Source organism: Plasmodium gaboni, chromosome 13 (genome assembly GCF_001602025.1).
Source record: "Plasmodium gaboni strain SY75 chromosome 13, whole genome shotgun sequence".
Taxonomy (NCBI): domain Eukaryota; phylum Apicomplexa; class Aconoidasida; order Haemosporida; family Plasmodiidae; genus Plasmodium; species Plasmodium gaboni.
Genome location: NC_031493.1, coordinates 1,014,731 through 1,030,895, shown reverse-complemented (window position 1 = coordinate 1,030,895; position 16,165 = coordinate 1,014,731). Strand labels below are relative to the sequence as shown.

The 16,165-nt window shown below is 15.6% G+C and overlaps 2 protein-coding genes across 2 annotated transcripts, besides 1 other annotated feature; one reads left to right on the top strand and one right to left on the bottom strand.

Annotated features, from left to right (window-relative positions):
- Positions 1-346: 346 nt before the first annotated feature.
- PGSY75_1328000 (hypothetical protein) lies at positions 347-6,955 on the top strand (the record flags this gene model as incomplete). The annotated part of the gene is made up of 1 exon (XM_018787339.1): positions 347-6,955. The coding sequence occupies one exon, from the start codon at positions 347-349 to the stop codon at positions 6,953-6,955; it is 6,609 nt and encodes a 2,202-aa protein (XP_018640081.1).
- Positions 6,956-10,730: 3,775 nt separating this feature from the next.
- Positions 10,731-13,014: a sequence feature (centromere).
- A 1,573-nt stretch (positions 13,015-14,587) lies between these two features.
- Positions 14,588-15,841, bottom strand: PGSY75_1327900 (hypothetical protein; the record flags this gene model as incomplete). Its single annotated transcript, XM_018787338.1, has 5 exons — positions 14,588-14,713; positions 14,899-14,969; positions 15,277-15,293; positions 15,405-15,505; positions 15,740-15,841. 5 exons carry the CDS (start codon positions 15,839-15,841, stop codon positions 14,588-14,590), a joined length of 417 nt encoding a protein of 138 aa, XP_018640080.1.
- Between the last annotated feature and the right edge of the window lie 324 nt (positions 15,842-16,165).

Below are 16,165 nucleotides of genomic sequence, written 5' to 3'. Positions count from 1 at the left end.
ACAAAATTGTGAAGAGAACGTATGATTACAAAATAAATATACATAGGTAATATGTGATTCATTTAATGATATATAAAGAATAATTGTGTGAACAAGCATATGCATAAAAATGATAAGCAAAAAAAAAAAATAATAAAAAATATAGTTACCCTTATATAGAATTTTATTTAAAAATATGCAAATTGTGTAAATATATAAATATGTAAATATTTATGTAGTTATTTTAATTAGTTTTTTTTTTTTTTTTTTTTGTACCTTGTTAATATATATATATATATATATATATATATATAATATATCACGTGTATTAATTTCACAATAATATATTTTATTAATTATTGAAACCATGATTGTTTTAACAGAAAATCCATTAGAAAAAACTAATAACTGTACGTATTCAAGCAACAAAGTATTAATTAAAAGAAAAAGTAATACACAATTAAAAGTTATAGCGAATAGAATTACACCATATTTTAAAGGAATAATAAAGACGCGAAGATTCATAAAACTCGTTGATAAGACAGGACCCAAATATTTATACTCAAAAAATAATATAAATAATAATATCGAAAAAGAAAAGAAAATTAAAAACCGTTCAGATGATATAAAAAAAAAGAATTTAAATAAATTAGATAAAATATTAAAGATTAACAAGAATAAGCAAAATAAAGTTATAACTAATCGAGTTCATTATTATAATACTACCTCAAAAGATTCATATATTACAAATTTGCAACATCAAGAAAATTCTGAACTTGTTGTTCATGTTAAAGATAAGAAAAAGAGAATTTCTAATAATAAGATAAAGTGTAAAAAAGATTTATTTAATATAAGAGAAATCACATTAGACAATCTTAAAGATATAAATAATACAACAAAATACTTTCATGATTTACATAAATTAAATAATAAAAATCTACAACCAAAGGTAAAAAAAAATATATGTAATAATATATATGATATATATAATAATCATATTAATAATAATAAACATAATGCTCAAAATTATTATACATTATATGATACTAATAAAAATGTAAATAATATACATTATGTTGATAGTATTACAAACAGTCAATCATTAAAATTATATCCTTCAATTAATAATAATGAATATGTTAGTATAAAAAGAGATGTATCCAAAAAATCTTCTTTGCATATTTATAATAAAAGAACCTTAACAAGTAATAGTTTAATAGATTCTATTATAAACTTATCAAACGAACTTAATAAATCAACTATAGAAAAAAAAATTTTGAATCCTGATTATGAATATGATAAAAATGTACTACATTATGTAAATAAAATATTAAACGATAATAAGTTCAATTATGATATTACTCCTTCGAATGGGAATAAAAATGATATAGAAAAATTAAAATTTAAAATAAAAAAGTATAATAATATTCCTATTTTTTATTTTAGAAAATTATTTAAACATATTACAGAACAAAATAATAGTAATAGTAATAATAATAATAATAATAATAATAAAAGTAGTAGTAGGCATACAAATCAATCCAATATATATGATATATTTTATGATAGTGATTGTAATATTACATATAATCATCTACTTCACACAAATAGAAATCATAATGATGTATATAAATATATACATGATGAAAACAAAGACATCTACTTTAATTCTTTTGTGTATACTAATTATTATTCTGATAATTATTTTTCAGATAGAACAAAAGTAAAAAAAAATAATAACAGAAATCTATTTCATCAAAATTTTAGATCCTTTATACCAAGAAATTCAATCAAATCACAACGAAATTGTAGTATAGATCGAGATAAAAGAAATAACCAAAAAAGTGATTTAAAGTCTGAATTAAAGAACAAACAAATTGATTTATTTCATTCTAAAGAAGTAAGTTCCTTTAAAAAAAAAAATGAATATATTAATAGTGACAATATAGTTAATAATAATGTATCATTTCATAATGATAAACATGATCCAGCATTAAATAGTAAAATAAATAATTCCTATTATCATCTAAATAATTATCATCATATTAAAAGGATTAGTAGTAATAGCAACATAAATATATATGAAAAAGAAAAAAAGATAAATAGTTCGTGTATTCATAAAAATAGAATAAACGAATCATGTATAAAAAAATTTTTAAATGATAATTATAAATATATTCATTGGGGTAATTCTAAATATTATAATACAAATAATTCTTCACAAAATATTAAAACACGTTCCTCTATATTTGTAGATTCTAATAATTTTAGTACATCTAAAGAAATTGTAACTAACAAAAAATTAAAAGATATTTCACATCCAAATAAAGAGGTAATTCTTAAAAGTAGGAAAGAAGAAATATATAAATATATAACAAATATTAAAAATGAAATAGATGAAAATGATGTAATGGATAGTAAATATAATAAGCAGTTGATGGATGATCTATATAACTTTAACAATGATCAAAGTTTAAAAAATTCAAATAATAAATCTGTAGTATCTATTTTAGTAAATTATCCTAGTAGTAGTATAAGCAACAGGGGTTCGTTTGATGGTGTTAATGGAAATTATCATAATAAAAATAATAATTATTATTATGGTAACAATAATTATAATAATAATAATAATAAAAATAATTGTTGTAGTAATAGTGGTAGTAATAGTAGTAGTAATTGTAATAATAATAATATTTATAATAATAGTCATATTAAAGATACCAGTATCAAAATGAATGTAAAAGAATGTAATGATCATGTAAGAAATAATATACAAAATGAAAATAGTAATTATAACTCATTTATTAGTATAGATGCCAATTGTAGTTTTAATTCAAATAATATTAAACGAAATGATTCATATATTAACATTTCTGAAGATGATAATTATAATAATAGTGTAATAAATGAAAATAATAATAATGATAGTTATATAGATTTAATTTCTTTACAGAAAAACGATAATACACAAAACCAAAGTTATACAAGTGATATAAAAGGACAAAGAAAATTTCATAAAGACAGTATTACTGAAAAATTAGAAGAAAGAACTTCTGGATTTGTTATAAATAATATTAATGAATTAAAAAGCTTAAGATCAAGTATTCATTCTATATATAGTAGTGTTGAATTAATTAAAACCCCTATTGAATCTAATATAGAAAATAACCATTTAATAAACAATCGTGAAATTTTTACTTCGAAAGATATAAAATCTTTATGTATTTTTAAACAAAGAAATAAAAAGGTAAGATCATCAAATAATTCATCTTTATTAATTGATTTTAGAAACTCATATACGAATGATATCAATATGTTAACAGAAAATCAAAAGTTTAATAATGTATTATTGAATAAAGAAATTCAGATGGATGAAAATCAGGATCGTGAGTTTTCAATTGATGATTGTTTAATGAACTGCCTGAAACATAATGCATCTAATTTAAAAACCAATGAAGATTATGAAAGATATTGTAATGAAGACAAAATATTGAATCCAGATTATAAGCCTTCAGAATCTAGAAAACTTGGAGAAAAATTTTTGCAAAAAAGTCAAAAGGAATTATATTATTCTTATGCTAACAATGGTTTTCATTGTGACACAAATTTAAATAATGCTGAAGTTGGTAACAGTTGTTTTAAAAATGATAATGGATATAGTTCATATAATGATCCGAACATGAACTATCTTCATAATATGAAAATAAATGTCTTCAATAATAATAATAGAGATTTCATGAATAATAATAATTTAAATAGTATTTATAATAATAATCATAGTGTTAGTAGTATATATAAGAATAATTATATAAATTCTATAAATAATGAATACATTACTAATGATAAATTTATTAAATATTATGAAAAATATTCAAATAAAGATGTTGATGAAAATGAAGGAAAGAAATTGAATTACACAGATTGTTATGATTTTAAAAATTCCTTATTAAATGGATTAAGTAGAGATGATAGTTTCTGTTCAGATGATGATTTAAAAAATGATGAAAATGATATGAATTTTTTAAAAGATTCTATAAATTCATTTGATAATTTAGAATCAACCGAAAAAAAATATGAAGAAATTTTACGGGACTTTAATGGAAAAATTCCTTTACTTCATAAAGTGTTAAAACCATTACCAGCAAAAAATCGATCCAACAATTTTGATATTTGTTTATATTTATTACAAAAGCATGGAGGAGACTTAAATAATGAAGAAAATATTTGCATATTAAGAGATAAAGAAATTGTAGAACATAGTGCCATATATGATACTAAAAAATGTTGTATAAAAAGTAATATAACAAATGTAACAAATATTAAGTTATATCATCCCAAATGGTATAACAAGAAAAAGATTATTGAAAGATTGAAAGAACAAAGTTGTTATAATCCTTTTACGATTTTTGGATCTGCACCAAGTTTATTGGACTTTGATGAAGTTTTTGACAAAGATGTATATAATAAATTTGTTTCAAGAAATAGTCGTAAAAATCATTCTTTATTAAGAGTATTAGCTAAACAAAAGGTTATCAACAATTTAAATGATAAAATAACAGATAAAGAATGGCCTCAAGTACATGCATATTTGAAAAAAAGATGGAGTAAAGAAACTAATATCGAATTAAATTGGGCATGTGATCCCTTATTATATGAAGAATTAGAATGGTATTTAAGTACAAATAATGAATATCTTAATATGACAGATAAAGTAGCAGACATTGAAGTATGTTATTGCCCAACTTTAAACCCCAATTCTTATTATGCATGGAATGATTCAAGAGTTATTTATACAAATTTGTGTTACAATAAGTCGAAAGAAGAAGTTGACGCTAACAATAACTCTGTTAATAAAGGAAGATATATGATGAATAAAAATATGGAACTAAAGAATAATGACAAACAAGTATCCTTTAGAAAAAGAGCAAGTGGATGCGAACACCTCATGTTTCAACAAAATATAATGAAACAGAAAAATTTGTCGAAAAGAAAAAAGAAATTATTAAAAAAAAAAAAAAGAATGTTAAAAGAAAAAAATAAATTACTAAACAATAATAATAATGATAGTAGTAATAATAGAGGTGAGACAGAAATAGATGCTAATGCTTATTTCGAAACATCAGAAAATTATGAAAATAATTCCAAAAATATGTATCCACATAATAATAATAATAATTATTCTGCAAATGACAATAATCCATATTATCCAAACATTTTTATAACAAAACGTAAAAAAAGTGTTTACTTTAAAAAAAATAATGACGATGATACTATTCCAATTATGACCGTAAACACATCTTTATACAGAAATAATATGGATAATAGATATAATTGTAATAATACTGCATATGATTATATTAAAAATAAAGATCATACAATAAAATTTTTTGCCTCCCCTAAAAAAACAAAAAAAAATTATTCATGTAAAAAATCCGTTAACAATTCGGATTCTTTCTATCTTTTGAATTCATCTATGATTAATAATGATAATATTTACAATAATAATTTTAATAGTTTTGATTCCAAAAAATCAATGGATTGTAATAACCCTTCATCATCATCCATTTATAATAAAAATATGTTCATTGAAAAAGATAACATAAAAAATAAAAATGAAATAGATGCACGAAATTATTCTGGTAGGCATAAATTTACATCTGATATAAATAATGAAGAAAATGTAGGTGCAAATATAGAAATGCATGAAAATATTTTTAAAAATAATATATATGAAACGAACAACAATAAGTATACTTACGATGTGAATAAAAATTATAATAAAATGAATTTCATCACACAAGATGATAATAATGATGAAGATAGTAATAATAATTATACAGATGATAATAATTCTAATAGTGGTATTCATTTAAAGAATAAAAATGATGGTATGAAATCTTTTGTTCATATGAAGCAGAATCAAAATAATTATGAATATAATATGAAAAATAAATATATAAATAACAATAATTATTATAATTCAGATAATAGCGTTGTAAATATGAGCATATATAAGGATATACGAATGGATGAAAAATATAAGAACAACGGTAACAATTATAGAAATGATGATTCAGAGAATAATCATAATTGTTATGATAACTATAAAGGTTTTAATAATGAGACAAAAAAAGAAAGATTCAATACAAACAATTTTGTTGATAATTATTACCAATTCAACCAAATAAAAGTAGAAGAATCTAACGAATTTAAAAATTTCAGAAATATGGATGAAGAATATACATATGAATCAGATAACAACAGTATATTCAAGAATAAATTATCAACTTTTACTTTCTCAGAGGAAGATGAGAGTAAAAAAAAATATAATATTAATGAATTAAAAGAAAAATATGTAAATATATATAAAGAACAAAATATAAATGATAATTATACTACTAATGTTTTTGAAAATACTTTTGATAAAAATACAAATAATAATAATAAATATTTTACTAGTAAAACTATGGGAATAGAATATTTTCAAAATAAAAAGTTAGAAAATATGTCTCAAATGGGAAATAAGAAAAAAATAGAAAATGTTACCAATATTAATCTTGAAAAAAATAATGTTCCTATAAAAAAATCTGCAAATGTTTTCCCACCACAAGAAGATATATTCAAATTAACGCATAAAAACATTGATACAAAAAATATCGTAGAACAAAAAGTTAAGAGCAATAATATACCATCCATATATTCAAATAAAAAAAATGAAACAGATAATTCTTTAAATACATTTAATTCTAAAAGGTTAAGTAATAGTAACATTAGTGTTAACGAAAATAGAAAAATAAGAAAATATACAAATAAAATGTGTGAAGAAAATGATAATATGTCCTTTGAACCATCTGAAAATATTAAAGAACAAAGTAATAAAAAAGGAAGTATCGAAACGTCTTCTAGTAGAACCAGTGATACATCTATGTCTAGTGCCTTCAAAATGGCTACTTCTGTTTTTAAAAAATTATTTTAAAGATGAATCAATAATATTATTTTCTTTAGGAATCATGAAAATAATTATATACATTCTTATTATTCCATAATAAATATATATATATATATATATATATGTAACATTCTTCAATAATATGATGAAACTGTAAATTTTTTTTTCTACATTATAAAAGTTATCTAATTTAATAATTCTTTATATTATTATATATTAATGTATTTATTCATTCATTTTATTTATATTATCCTTTTTTTAATTAATATTCTTGTTTTATTTTTCTCTTAATATAGATTATACTTTAAACTATTAATAATGTATTTTATTTATGTAAGCACATGTTAATATTTCTTTATTACTATTTATTATATTATAATTATATATATATATATATATATATATACAAATAGTATATATATATATATTTTTTTTTTCTGTATTATGAAAATATGAAGTATACCTCTTCATAAAAATAAGTCTAGATTAGTTTATTCTCATTATGTTACATAAATTAATGTACGATATTTTTTTTATTTATTAATTTACAAAAACTTATTTCTTTATAAAAAAAAAATATATAATATAATATGATCTTTAATTTTTAAAATTGTATTTTGGAAAATAAAAATATATTTTTTAAATAAAAAAAATAAAATATATAGTTACATTAATAATATGATGTATATAATATATTCGAAATATATACAGAAAAACATGCAATATATGAAATCATTCAATTATGATTCCATGATATAATAAAAACTTTTATGTTTTAATACATAATGTCATTTTTTTTTTTATTTTTTTTATTATATTATACTATATTATACATATAATAAAAGACGTGTCTACATTTTTACCCTTTCAAATAACTAAATTATTTAAAAAAAACTGTAAAATATATATATATATTTAAAATATTTTTGTTTAGTCTTTGAATATTTAAAATGTTATAACGAATATAATTTTATATGAAATTATAATAGAACGCTAAATTTTTAGAAATCCTAAATCGTTAAATTTTTAATATGGATCAAAAATAAATAATTCATATTTTATCAGATAATTAGTAAATGATTCTGCTTGTATATTTTGTATTTTATATTAACTTTAAAATGAAAATTATTTTTTTCTATTATACAAAAAAGATATAGCACAGTTCTATAAATATAATATATTTATTTATAATTATGTTTATAAAAGCATCTAAAAATAGAATACGAATTATTATATAGTAATTCTTAATTATTATCCTGTAATAATATAATTTTTATTGTACAACCCATAATTCTTTTTATTTTCCTGTTATTTCAAACATAAATATATTATAAAATATATGTACTTATAAATATCTTTTTTTAAAAAAAATATAAACATTTAGAAAATAATGTATAAATATTAATAAAAAGATATTCTATTTTTTACTTTTTGTTAAAATCTTCATTAGAAAATATATTTTTATGTATATTAATAATTTTCAATAAGAAATGATATTTTAAATCATATTCAATTTTAAAATATGATATATTAATAGATATATCATTAAAGAAATATATATTTTTTTCTGTAATAATATGAAATGAAAGAATATACTTCCCTATAACAACTGAATACCTTGAAAATATAAAAGGAAGAATATATAAGTTAAAACATAATTTATACTAAATCTAAGAATATATATTTAGTTTTTGTCTAAAGTAAATAATTAATACAATATAACCTTTGTATTTTTCATTGGAAAAACTTAATCATAAAGTGGTGTAATGTTTTTTTCAAAATGTGTAATTTTAATAGAACTTTATTTTTATCTTATAAATGACATCGTTGTTTCCCTTTTGTGGGAACCATTTTTTTCTGTTTTCTCATTATAACATCATGTAAATACTTTACAATATATTAAATTTATTATTATGTTATTCATTGAAAAAATTACAAAAAAAAATATATATTGACTCTATATATAGACATTAATAAAAATTTAATTATAACAGATGTTTTCTGAAAGGAAAAGAAATAAGATATTAACTTTCACATAATGAATCATTTCAAAGTTATATTTTAATTATACTTTATATATAAAATTTTTAAAAACGATTTTATATAAAAAACATAAGTTGTAAAGTTATTCTTGTATAAAAAAATTTTAGGTGTAAAATTAAATAAATGAAAAATATTCTATAAAAATTTCTATTGAATAACTAAATATTTTGTATAGAAATGAAAAATGTTGAAAACGTCAAATAAAGAATATTAGAATAAGAACCAAATCATTGTATTTGTATGGAATTTTATATATATGTATATTTATATATATGAATAAATATTCTTATATTCCATAAATACAATTTTGATAAAAGTAATAACATTCAAATTCATTTATTGTTATTTAGATGTTATCTGAAAAAATTAATGCTTTTATTAAAAAATATATATATTTTTTTAATTTTGTATTTAAATAAGAAAAAAGAGTATAATAATATTTTATGTTTTAATGATATAAAATATGAAATGTATAATATTTTGATATTTTTAGCTTATAACAGTTATCTATATTCATTTAATACTTATGAATTAAAGAAAAGGAGATCATTTTAATTACACAATTGTAATTTTATTATATTCAAATAATAAAAAAATATATTTTTATATGATGATTATATATATTTGAACTATTCTTGATTCTTTTATTAAAAAAAGAATCTCCAAAAGGAAATTAAAAATGTTTTCCGAAGAACTGAACTCAGTATTAATATTGTAATTGTTGAATATTTTATTTTTTCTATATTTCAATATGTATATATTTGTACTTATTAATTTTTTACTTTTTTGCAAATTGTTTAATTCCTATAGAAATATGCTATACGTTATTTTTTTTCTCAGTATTTCATTTTAATGTACACCATTTTTTTCATATAGTTTTAAGAGTTATTATAAATTATTAATATAATAAAATATATCTATAAGGTGCATTTTATAAATCTTTGAGACAATGTTGTATTAAAATTATGGAAGTATTCAAGAAAATTTTATATGAAAAATAAATTCTTGATAATTCACATTCACATTTTTTAGGTTAATAAATACTTTTCCATATTTTAAATGCTTTATATATTGTGAAATTTTATTTTCATTACCTATATTTATGTGAGTGTATCTAAATCCATACAATAAACAAAATTAAATTAATTCAAGTGTCTTTCTATTTACTATTAATAATTACTTTATATAATTTATCTTAAAAATAATGTAAAATATTATAATATACATTGGGTTTATTAGTAACATATTTATTTATGTATTCTTTCATTAACATTATATATAATTTACATTAATATATTAACAAATGTGTTAATAGAATAAAATGTCTTTTTTTATGCTAAAGAAATGCCTTTGTAAAATAATTTTTATTAGTAGGGAATATTAACTTAAATAAATAGTACATAGAAATATTTATTATTTTGTAAAACTTTGGTTGAATAAAGAAAAATTTTATTATGTTATTTCAAAACAAAAAATAGCACACTTTTGTCATGTAAATATACAATATATATTGGAGAATATAAAAATATAATATCTAAATAATGAATATACTATTTATTTTTTAATATAACATATTATATTATTTTATTTTTTATTCCTTATAATTTGTTTTCTATAATAATATATAAAATATTTGTAATATTATGATAAATTTAAAATATAAGAACAAAAGGAATACACAGAATTTATGAATATATAATTAAATTATATAAACATAAAAAAAAATAATTAAAAATAAAAATTTGATTATATTAAAAACTATTTTATTTAAAAATTTTTTTATAAAATAAAAAAATATATATATATTTATTCAAATTAATTTTATTTTACTTTGTTAATTAATATATGATTATAAATAAATTTTAAATTAAAATAATATTATATAATAAATAATTATTTTATAAATAAATGAATAAAATTAATTTTATTATAAAAAATATTCATTATTATATATATAAATATTTATATTATATAAATTAAATTAATATTAAATAAATTAAATTAATATTAAATAAATTAAATTAAAATTAAATTAAATTAATTTAAAAATTATATAAAATTAATTATAATTAATATATATTATATTATTATAAAATAAATAATTCAAATATTATTATTTAATATTAAATTAAATAATTTATTAATAATATATAAATTTTATTTAATATAATATAATTATGTATTTTAATATAAAGTAAATTATAATATATATAAAATTATTATTATATATTTATTATATTTTTAAATTATTTATTTTAATTAATTTATTATATATTTTATTAAATATTTTATATTATTTATTAATTAATTATAATTTATTTTATTAAATAAAATATAAAATTAATAAATAATTTATTTTTAAAATATTAATTTAATATATATTTAATTTATTAATATATATACATTTTATTATTTAAATAAATAAATATATATATAATAATTATATTATTATTTTATTAAATTCTTTAATTAAATATAAATATATATATATTAATTCATTAATTAATGTCATTTTAATTAAAATAAATGATTAATTTATAATAAAATTTAATATTATATTATTAATTTAAATTATTTATTTTTATTTAATAAATGTGTGTAATATTTTTTATTTTAAAAATTATAATAATATAATTAATTTCCTTATAATATTTAATAATAATAATATATATATATTAAATAATAATTATATTTTAACACTTAAAATATTTAATTGTACTTTATTTATTATATTTAAAATTTATTAAATAAAAAAAATTATTTATTAAATTATTTAATATATTATAATTAGTGTATATAATATATTTTATTTATATTTTAATTTATTAATATTATAATAAACATAAATATATTTAATTATTATTTATTTATTAATAAATAAAATAAAATAATTTAATTAAATGTTTTATTTATTTAATTAATATAACTTTATTTATATATTTTAATAATTAATTTATTATTTAATAATATTTATAAATTAATATATTTATTTTAATTATTATTTAATATATTAATTATATTTATATAATTAATTAATATATTTATTTTAATTATTATTTAATAATATTAATTATATTTAAATAAATAATTTATTTATTTAATTAATTTAATATTTATTTATATTTAAATAATTAATTAATTTATTTATTTAATATCTAATTATATATACATAATTAATTTATTTAATTTAATATTTATTTATATTTAAATAATTAATTAATTTATTTAATTTAATATTTAATTATATTTATATATATACTTAATTTATTTATTTAATTTAAATTTAATTATATTTATATATATAATTAATTTATTTATTTAATTTAAATTTAATTATATATATAATTAATTTATTTATTCAATTTAAATTTAATTATATTTATATATATATTTAATTTAATTATTTAAATCAGTAATTAATTGTTTATTTTATATATTAATAAATAATTTTTTTTTATTGATTATTTTTATTTAATTTAGTATTAATTTAATAATATTATTTACTAATATATTTTTTATAATAATTAATTTATTATATTAATTATAAAATATTATTTATTAATAAAATATAATTAAATTATATATTTTGTTTATTTTAAATAACTAATTAATATATTAATTATTTGGTATTAAATAATAATATTTAATTAATACATTTTTATTTTATATTATTTGTTTATTTAATTAAATTATATAATATTAATTTTAAAATAAAAATATATTTTATTAATAATATTATTTATTTTATAATATTAATTTAATTAAATTGTAATATTAATTTAAGAATTAAAATATATTTTATTATATTTAATATTATTTATTTTATATTAATTTAATTAAATTATAATATTAATTTAAGAATTAAAATATATTTTATTATATATAATATTATTTATTTTATATTAATTTAATTAAATTATAATAATTAATTTTAAAATAAAAATATATTTTATTATATATAATTTATTTTATATTAATCTTATTTTAATTATTTTTTTTATTTATTTTTAACTATGTATTTTTAAATATTAATAACATTATTATAAAAGTATTATTAATTTTAATTTATTTTAGTAATATATCTTATATACAAGTATTCTTTTAATTAATTAATGTACTATGGTACTTATTATATAATAATTAATTCTTATTTAAATCCTTTTCATTTATATGAATGTATTTATTTATTATTTATTTTTATGTTATATATAAATGTGTATAAAACATAGTATAATATTATATATATATTTTTTACATATTATTTTATATAGAAATATATATTATTATGTACAAACATTTTCATGAAATTATAAATTCTTAAAACAATTATTTAATGAATTTTAATAATTTTTTCTTTATTGTATTTTTAAATATATATAACTTCTGAATGAATAATAATATTTATTCTATTATTATTATTGTATATCCATATAGGTTAATTATGATTATTGATTTTTATATATTTCATAATGGATATATAATAATATTGTATGTTAATAAAAATATAACTCCAGTAACACATTGCCCTTTTAGACATATTTTCTATTTCAAATTAGTATTTATCTAGTAAGACTTTTATATGGAAAATTAATATATTTATTTTTTTATTGGAAATACTTTTCTATAAAATACTTATTTGAATCACATTCAAAAGATTTTAAGTTTTGTTTATTTGTATAATAAATAATTTCTCCATTTATTGAATAATTTCATTTATAAAGAAAATAATATAAAAGGTATAAAAATTCATGTCAGTATATTAAGGTTAATCAAAAATTAAAAATACAGAAAGAAGTGCTTTAATAACTATGAATTATTCCATTAGAATAATGAAAATAACACTTTTCTGAGAACATAGGATAATTTCTAAACGCTCACATTATCAAAGTTTAGTACATTAAACTCAGAGCAGCTATCATACTTTTAAAAAATGAAAAATTGAACTATAATTTTTTGTATATTTTATTTTTATTGAAAACCTATCTTATTTATATATTAAAATATATATTTATTTATATATAGAATATTTAAGGTTAATGTTTAGCATTGTATTTAAAAGTAATAAATTAATTTATGTATAAGAAAATATAATTGAAATAATATATGAATGGACAAAATGCGGAATAAGTATAAATAAGCACAATAATTAAACGATCAATATTATGAAAGCATTTAATAAATAATGTTTACATAATATTTTTAAGTGTATTTTAACACAACCATTATACTTTTAATCACGTTTTTTCTCGACATATAGATTCTAATTATAAAAGAAATATTATTTAAAAGTGAATATATATATATATAATACAAAAATTAGCATAAAGTATTTTTATAATGTTCAATGAAATTTAAATAGAAGTTTATATAAAATACTTCAATTTATTGTTCTATATTAATATAAAATGTTTATATAATTCTTTTTTATATTAAAAAAATAATAAAACTTGAAGTATATTGATAAATGATACGGAATTATAAACAATGAAAATGGATTATGAGAGATAACATTAAAAAAAAAAGTGCTAAATTTTGAACGAAATTTTGAAAAGTATTATATAAATTATAAACAATGTCTATATATTTATATATGTCTATACATTTAAAAAAATATTTTTAATAACTTTTTTTTTCTTTTATTTCATTGTTATTGTTATCATTATGGTTTTTCGATTTGTATTCTTCCAGGATATATTCACTAAGTAATAAAATAGGATTTATTTTTATATATCGTTTAATAACCTATATAAAGAAATAAAAAAAATATATATATAAATATATATATATATCTGACAATATAAATATGTATAATATGTAAGTTTAAAAATAAACATGTTTAAATGATTATTAGTTTGAAAAAAGTAGATTTTATTAATACATATAAAAATAATTATATATAAATAGAATTTTAAATCACATTTTATTACTTCTTTCTGTATATCAAATAACTCTGTAGGATTTGTCTTGAATTTATCCGTTGAAAATATGTCAACTTGTTCTAATGAATTTATTAAATAATAAAAAAACATTTTATTTCACATTTTAAATTTTAATAAAGGTTTTATGTATATAAATAATATAATTATTTCTTATAATAATTTTTGGAAATTTCTATATTTTTAATTATTTTCGAATTTTATTCTTATGAATAAACACAATAATGAACAACTAAATTAAATCTAAGAAAATTTTCTTAAAACGTTTAAAAAATTATTCGTGTAAAGAGAATTACATCATATATTTTATGCGTATATATATAGGGAAAAAAATTACATATAATAATTTTTAAATTATTTACATATTACCAATATTGGTTTCCTTCCTAAGGTTATTAGAAAAAAGAAAAAAAAAAAAAATTATATATATATAAATATATGTATTATTTTTAGTTATCTTTTAATTTACAACGTACAAATATTTATATTATAATTACTTTTCTTCATGCACATTAGATAATAATTCTTTTTCGTTTTTATTATAAATTATATTGTAATATTTGTGTTTTTCTTTTTCATCGTTTACTAATTTAATGAGCTATATAAATAAATACATAAAAAAATATAGAGAAGTATTAAATGGAAATTACGTTTTAAAGAACGTATTCTTTTATAATTTTTATTAGCATATATTCACGAAGTAATACTTTTTCTAATGCCTATAAAATTTAATAAAAGGAAAATTTTAATTATAGACTAATAATAAACATTTAAAAAAAATAAATGTTCTTTTTCCTGTCTTATTAAGTATATTATATTTTTGTTAATTTACTGGTACTAAAAAGGGGAAAATTGTATTCTTAATATATTCTGAATTTTCATCATCAAATACATCTTTTTCATATAAAGTGTTAACAAAATCGTCAAAATTCATTTGATTTTGTTCTATTTAAATAATTAATAATAATTATTATTATTAATTGCAATTTTTAGAATGAATATATATAAATTATTAAATAATAAAATTAATAATATATGTTTTATATATTTTTACGTTCTTTGAAACGAAGCAGAATACAATATTAAAATATTTATCTATACGTCTAAATCATTTACTAGAAACAATTGATATTTCGCAATATCAATTAAAATATAAATTGTTTTTTTATGTTTTATTGAAAATAAAATATATGTTGTAGAAATGGTAAATTAAAATATTATATTAAAATGAAATGTTATTTTTTTTTTTTTTTAATAC